We start from the raw sequence: 15,257 nt of genomic DNA, 5'->3' as shown, positions 1-15,257 counted from the left end.
ACACATCCGTTCTCTTCCGTCGGTAGATAATCTGCAGTCTGCTTTTTAGAATGCTTTCTTACCTCTTAACAAGCAAGCTCTGTTTTCTGTCTGCCCTGCTCCTTGTTACTTCCACATCAAGAATGGCAAAAACTGAGAATGAGTTTGACCTGTACTTTGGGTCAATTGAGCTGAAAGGCAGAAACTCAAGTCCAGTCCAGCTCATCTACTGACAGGGAGGAACATGCAAGGGGCAGAGAAGCCAAGAACAGAACATTGCTGCCCCAGCGATCCGGAACCTTCCACCTAAAAAGTAGTATCCTTAAAATGGTTCTGACAAACCTAGGGGCAGGACAGGAATAAAGATGCAGACGTAGAGAATGGACTCGAGGACACAGTGGGGGGAAGGGTAAGCTGTGACGAAGTGAGAGAGTGGCAGGGACATATATACACTACCAAATGTAAAATATGGGGAGATCAGCTCCGTGCTTTGTGTCCATCTAGAGGGGTGGGATAGGGAGGGTGGGAGGGAGACGCCAGAGGGAGGAGATATGGGGATATATGTATGCACATATATGTGCATATATGTGCATATATGTATGCACATAGCTGATTCACAGCAGCAGAAACGAACACACCATTGTAAAGCAATAATACTCCAATAAAGATGAAAGATAAAAAATAAGTTAAAAAAATAAAAACTAGTATCCTCACAGTCACTCTTCATCTTAACATTTGTGGGCTAGTGATAGGAAGCTACTTGTGCTAAAAGAATATGTTGCAAGTAAGTTAGCAGAAGTCTTTTTTTTTGGCTGTGTTGGGTCTTTGTCACTGCACGTGGGCTTTCTCTAATTGCGGCAAGCAGGGGCTACTCTTCGTTGTGGCGCGTGGGCTTCTCATTGCAGTGGCTTCTCTTTTTGCGGATCACGGGCTCTAGGTGCATGGGCTTCAGTAGTTGTGGCTCACGGGCTCAGTAGTTGTGGCTCGCAGGCTCTAGGCACGTGGGCTTCAGTAGTTGTGGCTCACGGGCTCAGTAGTTGTGGCTCACAGGCTCTAGAGCACAGGCTTAGTAGTTGTGGCGCACGGGCTTAGTTGCTCCACGGCATGTGGGATCTTCCCAGACCAGGGCTCGAAGCCGTGTCCCCTGCATTGGCAGGCGGATTCTTAACCACTGCGCCACCAGGGAAGTCCCAGCAGAAGTCATTTTAAAGGTAGCTGCAGTTCATTCATCATTTTGTCCTCTGTGTGGATTTAGCCAGTTATATGGAGGCTGTTTGATATCGATGGGAATGTAAAGACATTAGCCAATCTTAGTAGGCTTCCCCCTCCTGGTGATTAGTTGGACATAAAGTCATTAACTACATCAAGAGTACTTTATAGCAACAATATAATAAATAACCTAACATAGTCTCATGAAATAACGTAGGACTTTTCTGAATCTGGCTACGCAGCCCAGTTTGTGTGAAGCAGGCATCCTGGTTTCCTATAGAAAGAGTCATCTGGGAAAAAGGATCAGTCTCACTGCTGTCTTCCTCTTTTCTCAGCATGAATCGCCTTTATTTCTTATTGCTAAGAAATACCTTCCAGGGTTCGCTCTGCTTCATGGACGTAGGACGTATCGTGAGGGTCTGTGGGAAGGGAGATGCAGAGCCATTGGAGACCTCTCTGAAGCATTCAAAACAGCCCTGTCATAATCCCCACGTTCAGCAGACATAAGTGGGAGTTAAGACTTGATAGTTCATACTGAGAACAGCAGAATGGAAAGAAATGACTTGAGGTTACATGATATAACCTGAAATAAGAAAGGAAAATGGAGTTGAAGTATTTCCTGTGTGGCTGGTTTGCTTTGCCTTTAGTGCTGGTGAGAATTTAGCATTCAGTATTGTTATCCCTGAGTTTTGTCTAAGTGACATTTAAAGATTTGATTCTTGGGGTTGCTGAGTGACTCAGAGCATTGTTTTGTGTGTTTTTTTAACATCTTTATTGGAGTATAACTGTTTTACAATAGTGTGTTAGTTTCTCCTTTACAACAAAGTGAATCAGTTATACATATGTTCCCATATCTCTTCCCTCTTGCGTCACCCTCCCTCCCACCCTCCCTATCCCACCCCTCTAGGTGGTCACAAAGCACGCAGCTGATCTCCCTGTGCTATGCGGCTGCTTCCCACTAGCTATCTGTTTTACGTTTGATAGTGTGTATATGTCCCTGCCACTCTCTCACTTCGTCACAGCTTACCCTTCCCCCTCCCCATATCCTCAAGTTTTTATCAAAAGTGGTGTCATTTCATCATTTAATATCTTCAGTCTCTTTTTTTTTCTCATTTATTTGTGTTATTTCTGTTTTGTCTCATCAAATCCCTCATTCTTATATCATATTAAACTGAATTATAGAAATAATGATTAGGTGGAGTCGGGAACTGTAGAATACACGTGGACTTTATTTGTACTCATCAGAGTTGTATGTTTTCTTTAAAAATGGATATTACACTTTCTGTTAAAGATGGGCAAATATTTAAAGATGTGAGATAGTTTTGTGGTTGTAGTTAGAGCAGTAATTCAACAGTGAATGGTTTCCCCCAAGCAGGCTCCGTCCACATTTTTAAAACTACTACGGACAGCGGAGTGGACCCAGTTCTCACGGGTCCACGTGACCTAAGCCCAGGATTCTGGATGGCCCCAAGCCCTGCCCTCACGTGGGTAGACGGCTTGAGGAAAGCTTAGCCTGTTACCTGAGAGATGATTGTGCTGTTGCGTCCTTCCCTCCAGTCTGTTGGGAGGTTTGTAGCAGAAGGAAGAGAATGAACCAGGTGCACCTTCCTGCTCTACGCAGTCGTGTAGGGCCACCTACATCGAAGGTGTGCCCCTTGGAGAAGTTCTGGATTTTCTGCACCCGCCTCCTTCTGACCCAGACAGGGTAGCCCTAAGAAGTCAAGGATAACGAACATGTTAAATGCGGCTAGCAGGACATAAGATGGTGGCAGAACGTGGGGTGTGTAGGGAATTCTGGCAACCAGAGAAAACAGTCAGATACAGGTGGTGTTTCACACTGGTGAGCGACTCAGGTCCGACATCACCGACTCCGCTGGAACCCACTCCTCACTAGCCAGATCGGCTTGTTGCAATTTGCTGCACGTCTACAAGTCTCAGTTTTGTTATCTGCAAAATGGGAATAGTGGTGGGCAACCCAACACTGCTGACCCCAGCCAGGTACCAGGGCAGCTGTCTAGTTAAAGTGATTAGTACACGTGTGGCTACTCAAATCAGAACACTTAGCACGCGGGAATTCCCCGGCGGTCCAGTGGTTGGGACTCTGCACTTTCCGGCCAGGGCCCAGGCTTAACCCCTGCTTGGGGAACTAAGACCCCGCAAGCTGGCAAAAAAAAAACAAGCCCCTTGAGGTGTCTCGGGGACGTTCACATTCTTCCAACTGGCGGCAGGAGTAGGAGGCATTCCGTAGTCACAGCCCATCTCTCCCTTCCCTTGGAAGAAGTGCTGCGGGGCGGGGGGCGGGGGGGGGGGAGTCAAGCCTGACCCCTGCTTCTTACCTCAAGTAACTGGATCTCTGGAACAGAGGCATTTTCTAGGAAGACAAGTGGAGTCAAGGTAGAAGTCCCTTTGTTTAGTAAGTACAAGAGCAGAAGCCTCACATACGGGGCAGTGAGAGGGAAACAGCCTTCTGTTCACTCTGCAGTTTTCAGTGGTTTTATTTATTTGTTTGTTATCCGGGGGCTTTCTCTTCAGAGCCAAGCGGTGGATCCAGAGCAGTTCCCAAGTCAGGATTCCAACATCCTGCTGGAGCAGAAGGCGCCCGTGTTCCCACAGCAGTATGCATCTCAGGCACAAATGGCCCAAGGCAGCTACACTGCCATGCAGGACCCAAGCTTCCACACCATGGGGCAGCGGCCGAGCTACGCCACGCTCCGTGTGCAGCCCAGACCTGGCCTCAGGCCCACGGGCCTGGCGCAGACCCAGCCCAACCAGCTGAGGCTTCAGCTGCAGCATCGCCTCCAAGCACAGCAGGTGCGTTCCTGGCCTCGCCTAGAAAATCGGGGCGGGGGCAGGGCACAGGGATGGTGGACATGAGCCCGGGGGTCCTTTTGGAGGCCTTAAAAGCTCCTTCTGTCCTTTTCCAAGAGGGTGAAAGCATTGCCACGTTACCTTACAACTTCCATACTCCTTTCTGCTTCACCTCCTTCCCTTCTTTCTCTCTCCTCCACTAACTCCACTCCAGCGTAGAGCAGCTCTTTGGTTTCCTAGCTCTATTATTTACTGAGGGGCTAACCTTGAGCTCTGTGAGCCTCAGTGTTTACATCTGTACAATGGGGTTGCTGTACAGTCTCAGGCAGTATGTGTGTGTCTGTGGGGCCCGGGCCCAAAGGGAGCTCCCAGGACAACCGTAGCTCCTGCCATTCGTCCTATCTTGTGGCCAGAATCATCACTCTTAGTGGAGTGGTGGCAGAGGGTGCTGCCTTATGGAATACCTGTTTAGCTCAAGAAACTGTATTCTCACTGAAACAAGCCTGGACAGATTTCTCTCATGTAGTAAGTAATCGTGTTGTGGGCTTTTAAATCGCCTCTCCTTTTTTTCCCTCTGCTTTTTTCCTAAATCATCCTCTTGGCCTCCTTTTCTGATCGTTCTACTCCCTTGCCCCCTTGCAAACAGTGTGTTTTCTGAACTGTCCAGAATAACTTATCAGCTATAAGCAATGGGAAACCTCAATGATAATTAGCTTTACAAGGGAATCCAGGTACAAACCATGTGGTTTCAATGTCCAGCAGCAAGCAGATAGATGTCGGGTTGGCGGGAAGAGGGGCAATTTCTTGAGGAAGGTGATTTGAAATAGAATATATTCTGATTAAAAATATATTGATTGCCATCTGTATGCGTTTAGAATCGCCAGCCACTCATGAATCAAATCAGCAATGTTTCAAACGTGAACCTGACTCTGAGGCCTGGAGTACCCACACAGGTAAGGGGCAGACCAGCCGTCAGCTTTTACTGGATCCGCTTAACTTCTCTTGTCATTTCTTCCCCCTTGATGTCCCACGTAAGTAACTCAGAAGGCCATACATAGATGCAGATCCACACGATGGATGTCGTGTCGTTCTCTTATCTTGTCTGGTCTGTCGCTTTTGTGGTTCCCTCCTCATCACTGCCATGTTTATTGCCAGGTACAGTCAATTATCATTGTTCACACTGGTTGTGTTCTGTAAAGTTACTGCAAACACTGAATCAGTGAATATTGAACCGTTGCTCCTAGGAGAAATAAAGGGTTCGTTTCCTTTGGGTTCGTTTCCTTTGAGGCTCTTGGTCACATTTTCATGAGTCAATGTGTGTTTCTGTTTGAAGACACCTTGTTTAATATATACTGTTGATTCATTAACGTTGAACTCACAGCCAACAGCGCTGTAACTCATGCCTGCGTGAAGCTCATCGAGCTCCCACATTGTCCCCATAAGGCACAGCGCAGCCACCTGTGCTTACTTAGGACACTAGGCAGCACTTCAGCACTTCTCAGGAGCCACTTTAAACAGCAGAGTTACCAACAAAAAGCACAACAATGTAAAAAACATGGAACTAAATAGTCCACAAAAAGGACACTTGTGCACAGTACGAGAGCTGAAACAAGAAGCAGTGCCACCTGGTCTCAGCCTCAGTCAGGAATGGGCACCTTGGGCTTCTCACATTTTTTGCTGCTCTGCACGTGTCCATAAATCACAACAGTGCCGTGAGTATTGGTTCTGGGGTGACAAATAAATGTTAGCCGGTAGGCAAGCTCACCAGTGCAGAATCGACGAATAATGAGGTCGACTGTATACTGCCAGGACCCGGAGCCAGCCTGGTACCACTTACTGACAGCAGGCACGGGTGCCCCTCCCGTCCTGTCCTGGCCTCCCTACACGCCTGCCTCTGTTCAGCCTTTTCTGAAGTGCTTCAGAGCCACCTATTGACACAGTGACTTGGTTTCCCTTTAGACTTGAATGTCCCTTAATGAGACTCTAAACTGCCATCCTCAAGGTTTCTGCACAGAGTCCTCTTACAGACAGGACTGGGCAGGACTGGGGTTACTGTGGGCTCCCTCCGTTACCCGTGTCCTCTCACAGTGAGTCTCAAGTTACTTGATACTGACATCAAACTTAACGCGTGTCAGCCATTGCAAGGTTTCAGAATCATCATCTCTACAGAATTCAGAAGCTCACATTCTCAGCCACCAGTTGGTCAGCTCTAAACTGTTCTCTTGTTTGCCAAATAATTTCGCACGAGACAGTACCCTTTGTTATCCTATTTCTAACATACGGGCTGTTTTTTGATCTGTCTCCACCCCCAATGTCTTCCTCCGTATTTTGCCCCCCATTCCAGGCACCTATTAATGCACAGATGCTGGCCCAGAGACAGAGGGAAATCCTGAACCAGCATCTTCGACAGAGACAAATGCATCAGCAACAGCAAGTTCAGCAGCGCACTCTGATGATGAGAGGACAGGGGCTGAACATGACGCCCAGCGTGGCGGCTCCTAGCGGTGTGCCGGCAACTATGAGCAGCCCCCGGGTCCCCCAGGCAAATGCACAGCAGTTTCCCTTCCCTCCGAACTACGGTACGGGACTTACACCACCACCACCTTTCACCAGTCCTTTCTCCCCACTGCCCCCCAGTCCTGGGTCACAGCTCCTCTCTCGCAGCTCTCTGCATGGCTCCCAGATGAACCTGGCTAACCGGGGGATGCTAGGAAACCTGGGAGGACCACTGGGGCCCATCAGGAGTCCCCAGGTCCGGCACGGTACCTTCCAGTCTCTCAGCTCAGGTGCCACCTTTGCTCTGAGTGCAGGTCTTTCTTTAAGACTGACCGGAGTGGGTGTGCGTGCATAGAGTGCCTCGCCAGTTATGCACGTGAGTGTCTGCACTTACGTCAGTGTCTGTAAACACAGGGGCATGTGCATATGCTTATACTTGAAAACCTCTGAGTCTAAAAACAATAGATACAAAATGTTGAAAGACGTATATCATTGTAAGTATTTTACAGACTGTCTACAGCTTTTGAAAAATAAAGGCTCTCAGTAGTAAACCAGATCTTTAACGAATTGATCATTCTTGAGGGGCGCTGCACAGAAACCACGGCAGACGACCTCTTAATTTTCTTCATATTGATTTGTTGTTTAATGTCAGTCTTAAGAGACAGCGTGCAGTGTCATAAACATTAATATTTGTGTGCATGTCATATTCGATTAATAGTTGAATTATTGATAAAAGTAAGGGCTTACATCAAGGTTAATATTCAAAATGACTTTCCCCATCTTCCGCCAGAGTTCTCTAGAAACAACTACCAAGTCTTTGTGGTGCTTAGCCTCACGCCTCCTATTTCTTTAAAGAAACAGAAAGATAATGTGCAGCTTTTTCCTGTGTGATCTTAAGCTTTTCTTCTATAGCTTATTAAAGCATTAATTAAATATGCATGTTTAACACATCTTCTAGGCAAAAATGGGCTTACCTCAATGTCATCCCTGAAATTTTCTAAGAAGCCGCCTCCTTTGTTTCCCAACTCTTCCTCTCTTTCCTTTTTGATCATTTAGGAAAGACTGCTAAAAGTTCTTTCTCGGGCTTCCCTGGTGGCACAGTGGTTAAGAATCCACCTGCCAATGCAGGGGACATGGGTTCGAGCCCTGGTCCGGGAAGATCCCACATGCCGCGGAGCAACTAAGCCCGTGCGCCACAACTACTGAGCCCGTGCTCTAGAGCCCGCGAGCCACAACTACTGAGCCCACGTGCCACAACTATTGAAGCCCGCACGCCTAGAGCCCGTGCTCCGCAACAAGAGAAGCCACCGCAATGAGAAGCCCACACACCACAATGAAGAGTAACCCCCGCTCGCCACAACCAGGGAAAGCCCGCACGCAGCAACGAAGAACCAACACAGCCAAAATAAATAAATATTAGTGTAAACACCATTTGCCTCTGCACTGAACAAGAAGCTTACATGGAATTTGTTTTCCTTATTCTTGCTAATCTTGTATAGCGCAAAAGCATGGTAGAGCCCTTTATAAATACACGACAAGCTAATCATGAATGCAGTTGCTTTCTAAAATTTTTTTAGTTCTTGGCCGTGTTGCACAGCTTGTGAGATCCCAGTCCCCCAACCATGGATCAAACCCAGGCCCTCGGCAGTGAAAGTGCAGAGTCCTAACCACCAGACTGCCACAGAATTCCCACAGTCACTTATTTTTAAAAACGCATCTATCTCAGCATAGAATAACGGGTTAATTTAATAAAAAATTATTCAAGTGTGTTGGCTTTTTATATATAGCTAAACCTTAATCCCACTTAATCCAGTTGTAGTGATATATAAACGTTGAAAGACTGTTTCTGGTCAAAGAGAAATATACACATTTGATTCATTCTTGATTTGCAAGGGATATGGGGAAAGAATAGTATCTCTCTCTAGCTCTAGTCGTGATGGTTAATACCATTCCTAGGCACCCCTCTAATTACTATAGAGAACCAAGGTATGGAGAGTTTTTCCTTCATGCATTTTATTCCATCTTGGAATCTTTTTTTAAATGTATATAATTTACCAGCACATGATCAGGTATTTGATAGTAATTTTCTTTGTGTATTTGATTTGAATGTTCTCTTCTGTCCCCCGTCTCAACGATGAAACTAACAATCTCCTTTGGATTTCTGTTTTGTTTTTTAAGGAATAAGTCAGCAGCCTGATCCAGGCTTTGCTGGGGCCACCGCGCCCCAAAGCCCTCTGATGTCGCCCCGGCTGGCGCACACGCAGAGCCCCATGCTGCAGCAGTCCCAGGCAAACCCAGCCTACCAGGCCTCCTCGGACATGAACGGGTGGGCGCAGGGGAGCATGGGTGCAAACAGGTATGCGCGTGTCTGTGTCTTTTTGATAGAAATGATCACCAGGGAACCTTTCCATAGCCCACCTGTCTCTCTTCTGGATTTTTCTTCTTTGCTCAAGCAAATACCAAGTAAACTACTAAGTAAGCCAGTCTACTTTTCCTAGGGCAGAAGTTACCAGATTTTACCAAACCTTAGCTTAATGTTTTTTCCTTGGGAGTAAAAGGAGCTCCCCTGAGAAGGTAGTACCGCCACCAATGGATGATAGAAACTGCTGTGGGAGGCAGTGGCCTAGAAGCCACCCTCTTACCAGTACAGGTAATAAAAGCAAACAGAAAAAAAAAAAGCAAACAGAAGCCTTGTCTGGTACCGACATGACAGTGGGACGTGTCCTTCCAGACCTTCACGGTAATGTGGGGAAAAGGACAGAGCACGGTGGCCCCTGCAGCTTCGCCAAGGGCTTCTTCCCCTGCTGTTTCTGACCTCACCACCTCCTGGTGTCCCGCCCGGATTCTCTCAGCCTAGATTTATTCATTCTGAAGGAGAGCCCTGAGAAACCAGTGCTCAAAACTGCCTGCCTGTTTGCCCGAGGGCTCTAACATTTTCATCTTTCACTGTGTTTCTAGCATGTTTTCGCAGCAGTCCCCTCCACACTTCGGACAGCAAGCAAACACCAGCATGTACAATAACAATATGAACATCAGTGTATCCATGGCGACCAACACAGGTGGGATGGGCAACATGAACCAGATGACCGGACAGATCAGCATGACCTCAGTGACCTCCGTGCCTACGTCGGGGCTGTCCTCCATGGGTCCCGAGCAGGTGAGCACCCCAGGAGCAGCGCCCCGCAGCCTTCTGGTTGTAACTTCTTGTCTATTTTTGCATTGAATGTGTCTTCCCATGCACTTAACGTCTGCCATCAACTCCCACATTTATTTTGAAGTGTTTTTTTCACCTTACCATCACTTGTGTTGGTGTGATTAACAGAAATACTTGATAATGATGAAAGCAACGTGAAAGGATCCCTGACTGCCCAAAGATCTTTTAAAATATTTCTTAACTCTCTTGTCGTCTGAATTTTTCTCTCGTTTGAGGGATTTAGTGATATCTAAAATGAATCTCAAAAAATGGAATGGTGAAAGGTGTTTTTTTAAATAGTTTTATTTTTGGATTTTTAAGAACTGATTTTTTTCTAAACATAAAACCAGATGAAAAGCAAAGGCCAAACTACCTGCCATCCAGTTAGCTTGAAATGATAGTTCACGTGTGCAGGGAGACTGACACAGAGTATCCAAAAACTACTCTTCGTCATCTCTGGGATGTGGATACCATGATTTTTTTTTTTTTTTGGTCTTTTTTTTTTTTTTTTTTTTAATAATTCTGTTTTGTGTTGAATAATGCTGAAATGATTCTGCCATCCCTAAGTACATGTCAGCTTCACTTGGTGGCAAAGAGACTCAAAGCACTTGATACTTAGGTAGCCAGCCTGGAATTCAGAAATCTATGATGGGTAAAGATATTGGTTAATAATTTTTAAACTGTATTAAAGACCTTATTTTTAAAGGGCACAAAATGCTGGGCATTCTACCACCTCACTAGTTCAGGCAAAGTGTTAATGGGGCAAGGACCTTGAGTCTTATTTCAAATTTGGAGAAATTGAGGCATGGAAAGTTTAAACAGATTAACCAAGTATCATTGACAGCACCATAAATTTCAATTAGATCATGATTGTGAGAATGGGGAAAGATTGAAAGTTTAATTAGGTCTACTGAACCTTGATGTCGGTAAAGGACAATTTGTGTGAAAATTTACTAAATTTTACAATGCCTCAGTGTTTTATTCTGTAAAAAGATTAATAAAAATGCAAAGTGATGCATGAGAAAATATAAACACTTTGCAATTTAAGAAGGCTTTATGGGTGCGTGAAATAATAATTTGCACTTCTCTGGTTGAATTGATTATACTTCTCTGGTGGCTAAATGCTTATTTGTATAAATTAAACATAAATTAAAGAAAAATAGACTTTCATCTTTTCAATGGAGAAAATATAGTGTGGATGCTGAATTTTCTACCAGAGTGGACCACCAGCAAGCAGTTCCTGCCTTGCTTTCTAGGGAAAGTGTAATTTGTAAGAGAAATATACAGATGCCAAGGAATAGTTCATTTGAAAAGATTCACAAGATCCTGCCCCGTTTGGGGTATTCACACCTGCTTTTGCTAATCAGTAACTTGCCTAAAGTAACAGACATCAGGAATCATTGATCTAATTCGCACTCAAAAAAGTGAACACGTTAAGGCATAAGAATGTTTCTAATATTACCATCTCTTGAATTTCTCTACAGAATACAAAAAAGAAATTTAATTGTGAAGGCAGCGAGTGTATTATAAGGATTTATTTTCATGTTCCCTCACACTCCCCCCTGAATGTAGGCATGGAAGAATAGATAAGGGAAGTGGCCGTTTTTATGTAGTCCTTTCTCCCCATAATTCTACTCCTAGAAACAAAGAAGCAGGTTAGTGGGTGGTTATTTCCCATACACTTCTGGATGTCTCACTGAATAAAGCCCCTGTGCTGTCCTGCCACCCTCAGGTTAATGATCCTGCTCTCAGAGGAGGCAGCCTTTTCCCAAGCCAGCTGCCTGGAATGGATATGATTAAGCAGGAGGGAGACGCACCACGGGTAAGAGACAGCAGAGAAGCCAGCCGTGAATGTGGCGGTAAAGTGAATGTGATGTTCTGTAGACTAAAATGGGCAGATATGGTGTCCGTCAGCAGATTGAAGAGAGTTGTGTAATACTTTTTTTTTCAATGTCTTCTAATTTTATCGGACATACAGTGGTTTTTGTGTGAATAATTTTTTCTCTAAGCTCATTTCAACTGAGCTGAAGGTGGTGTGTGAATTAAGAACACTAATTCTGCCCCGGAGTGAAATTATTATAGCCAAGCAGAAAATCAAGTAGCAAGGAATTAGTCATGTGAGGGCAAACTGATTCAGTTTTGCTTTTTCTGAATCATAATGTATGCCTTTTCAGAAGGATGAAGAGGAACTAACTTATAGTTGCTCTTGCTCCCTGAATTAAGTCTAAGTTTACTCTAAGTGTTTTTCTGTATTTCATTTTAGTTAGGCCACCATCTGATATATATATATATATATATATATATATATATAATTTGCTTATTACCTTAAACACTTGTTCGAAGAAGAGTGATATTACCGTGTTCAGCCAAATCTTGAAACAGTAGAACGATCAGTGCTTAGAAGCCACCTGAGTTGGGAGCCCGGTGGCAGGTGTGCCCGAGGGACCGGGAGGGCTCTGAGCGACCTGGCACAGGTGAACGGGGCCCTCCGAAGGTGGGGCAGATACAGTCCTGAGCAGCAGGTAATTCTCTTCTAAAGCGGAAGTCCTCTCTCAGTGGAGAAAAAGGTAGGGATGATGTGGAATTTCCTACACAACAGTGGATCTTGGATCACTTTGTTAGTATTATTAGCATTCACGTTCAAAAAGTAATAGCATAAATTTGATCCAGATTTTAACAACGCAGTGTGTGGCTTGTCTTGTTTGAAGAACCACAGTCACGGTCACGGTCACGGTGTGGCGCCGAGGCTCTGGTGGGAGTCGCTTGGATGTTTTGTGTACAAACCCAGATGCACACGTCATCTGAACGGTTAACGTAGGGATGTAGTTGGTCTAACAGAAAATGGAATGTATTGCATATTGACCAAGGGTCTAGACTCTAAATGCGCCATCGATGGAGGCTGGAAGGCAGCGGGGCACCGGCGTCTGCCCTGCCCTCCGCTGCGGCCCTGCACACAGGGGCGGCCTATGCGCAGAAGCAGGGCCTTAGAACCGGGCGGCACCTCCCAGAGGAACAGTGGCATCGGCGCCAACTAGGCTCCCACAGGGGACAGCCAGTTCTAACCCAGACGTGCCGGGAGCTTAGCCTCTGAGCGTGTGGTGTCTCTCGGTGGCGGGGGGAAAGCGCGTGTAGGTGGCCGGGCTCGCACTTCGCTCCACTGAGCCTGTGCTCCGCAACGGGAGAGGCCACAACACTGAGAGGCCCGAGTACAGAAAAAAAAATAATAAAAAAAATTGAGTTTACTGCCCAGCCACGTGACACTTGTATAAAGAAAGTACAATTGTAATTACTTCTATTATCTAGTGTTTTGGAAATTGAACACTAACTCAAATCAGCTTTGAGTTGATGATAATGACGATGGCAGAGATGATGACGAAAACCCCAGTTTGTTTAGCCCGCAGAGGAAGCCAGGGAGAAGCAGCCTGTGGTTCTCCACGGGAGTGTGGCAGTAAGGGAGTCAAGAGGGGACGTTTTCTAGGAAGTGGGTTTGTACTGGATGATTTGAGGAGAGATGAAGAAAACAGTGACCCCCTTCTGGATTGGACGCTGTCAGAGAACAGGCAGTTCAGCAGCTGGGTATCTCACAGGAACCTCAGTGATCTCTGTTGCGGAGGCGGGCGTCACTGGTCAGTGAGGAGGAGGGATGGGAAATCCGTCGCAGTCTGTGCCCTCCGGGGTACAGGGTGCGGGACCTGCGGGCTGTGGGAACCGCCGTCTGTGTCCAGTTAGGGTCAATGCCATCTGCTCATCTGCATCACAACCCAGCGTAACTCGTCCAGAAGCAGCCTTTGTGATTGGCATTACTTAAACCGGCCAGGTGGTCTGATGTTTTTGTGATGGGCCTTAACGATCTCACCAAAACTTGCACGCTATTACACCACTCTTTGTTTTCCTACAGAAATACTGCTGACACTGAAGGCAGCTGGTTGCTGCTTTCCTCAGCTGACTGGGCTCTCACTTGCTCGAGATGCTGGCCAGTCTGGAGAGCTGCGTCTACTTGTTTTGACCCAACCGACCTGCCATCCAGTCCCGCCAGAGCAAGACGGGCAGCCGGGCCTGGGCCCCGCCCCCCGGCGGAGTCCCCTCGGCTGCTGCAGGAGGAGCTGCCCGACGGTCTGCAGCTCGCGTCCGGACAATTGTCAGTCTGTTCACTGCATTCACCTTAGTGCAACTTAGATCTCTCCTGCAAAGTAAATGTTGACAGGCAGACTTCATACCCGTGTCAGATTGAATGTATCTAAATGTATGTATTTAAGGACGACACCCATGCTCTTGTTCTGTTCCTGTCTGGTTCCAGACACTGGTTTCTTGCTTTGTTTTCCCTGGCTAACCAGTCCAGTCCAAAAGAGTAAGATTTCTTCTGGGGGAAAGAAAAGAATTTAAAACAAAAAAAATCAAACTACAGATGTTTTAAGCTAAGCCTTCATTTGGGATAAAAGCAGGGGAGACACCGTGGACCGCGCCCTATGTACAGAGACGCCCAAGAAGCGAAGACCAAGAAATCGTAGTTGTATCTTTGTAGAAAGCTCTCAAGACCATGTTGGAAAGCGTTTCCAGTTACTGAACAGATGAAAAGGAGCCTGTGGGAGGGCTGTTAACAGTAACAAGTACTTTTTCTTCTTCTTTTTTTTTTTTTTCTTTCTGATTCAAACCAAACTAGTTCACCCAGATCGTGACTCGAGAAGAAATAGTTTTCACTTCCAAATTCGCTTAGACCAATCAGACAGCCTGAACCAGCACCTCCTCTTGCATCTGACCCCCCCTCTCCCCTCCCCTCCGCCTTCCCCACTTCTCCCCACTCTCATGCTTTTTTTTTTTCTAATAAAAGCAACAGAAACCAGGTAAGCCCTTTATTATTTCCTTACATGTTTTGCCAGCCACTTACCAACTGCTAACTCTTAAATTTCAGAAAAAGGCATTTTCTGGCCAGGAGAGGAGCAGAGTTAGGACTTGATACCCATCTGACTGTGGACACCTGCTTTGAAAGTATATTCATCCTCTTCCCCAGCAACACTGGTCCACCAAACAGGAGAAAATAATAGTGTGCTTAAAATTGACAGCAGACATCACGACAGATTGCACCTCCACCGTGTGTTTTTTATTTTGTTTTTTAGCAGTGCTGACTAAGCCGAAGTTTTGTAAGGTACATAAAATCCAATTTATATGTAAACAAGCAATAATTTAAGTTGAGAACTTAAGTGTTTTAATTGTATAATTTTTGTGAGGTATACATATTGTGGAATTGACTCCAAAATGAGGTACTTCAGTATTAAAATTAGATATCTTCATAGCAATGTCTCCTAAAGGTGTTTTGTAAAGGCTGTCACAGCCTCGATTAGACCTAATTTGTAGACTTAAGACTTTTTATTTTCTAAACCTTGTGATTCTGCTCATAAAGTCATTTATCTAATCTATATGATATGCAGCCGCTGTAGAAGCCAATTCTTGATTTTTATATGTTTATATTCTTTCTTAATGAACCTTAGGAAGACTACGTGTTACTAAGCAGGCCACTTTTCTGGTTGTTTTTCTTGCCCACTCTGGTAGGGGAACAATCTTTTCTTAATTGGCA

The 15,257-nt window shown here is 45.6% G+C and overlaps 1 protein-coding gene across 6 annotated transcripts in view; it reads left to right on the top strand.

The window, feature by feature from the left end:
- Positions 1-14,525, top strand: part of NCOA2 (nuclear receptor coactivator 2) — a 269,019-nt gene extending 254,494 nt beyond the window's left edge. For all 6 annotated transcript variants that reach the window (XM_059043643.2, XM_059043637.2, XM_067017573.1 and 3 more), the window contains 7 exons: positions 3,721-3,999; positions 4,872-4,949; positions 6,341-6,575; positions 8,671-8,848; positions 9,451-9,649; positions 11,418-11,507; positions 13,584-14,525. In XM_059043643.2, the coding sequence (XP_058899626.1) occupies positions 3,721-3,999; positions 4,872-4,949; positions 6,341-6,575; positions 8,671-8,848; positions 9,451-9,649; positions 11,418-11,507; positions 13,584-13,595 (1,071 nt within the window). In that variant the 3' untranslated portion in view covers positions 13,596-14,525. The remainder of the gene's footprint in view (positions 1-3,720; positions 4,000-4,871; positions 4,950-6,340; positions 6,576-8,670; positions 8,849-9,450; positions 9,650-11,417; positions 11,508-13,583) is intronic.
- Positions 14,526-15,257: the final 732 nt, after the last annotated feature.

This window comes from Kogia breviceps, chromosome 17, assembly GCF_026419965.1.
Source record: "Kogia breviceps isolate mKogBre1 chromosome 17, mKogBre1 haplotype 1, whole genome shotgun sequence".
In the NCBI taxonomy this organism is placed as follows: Eukaryota; Metazoa; Chordata; class Mammalia; order Artiodactyla; family Physeteridae; genus Kogia; species Kogia breviceps.
The sequence above is the reverse complement of the archived record's forward strand: the minus strand, read 5'-3'. Positions and strand labels throughout refer to the sequence as shown.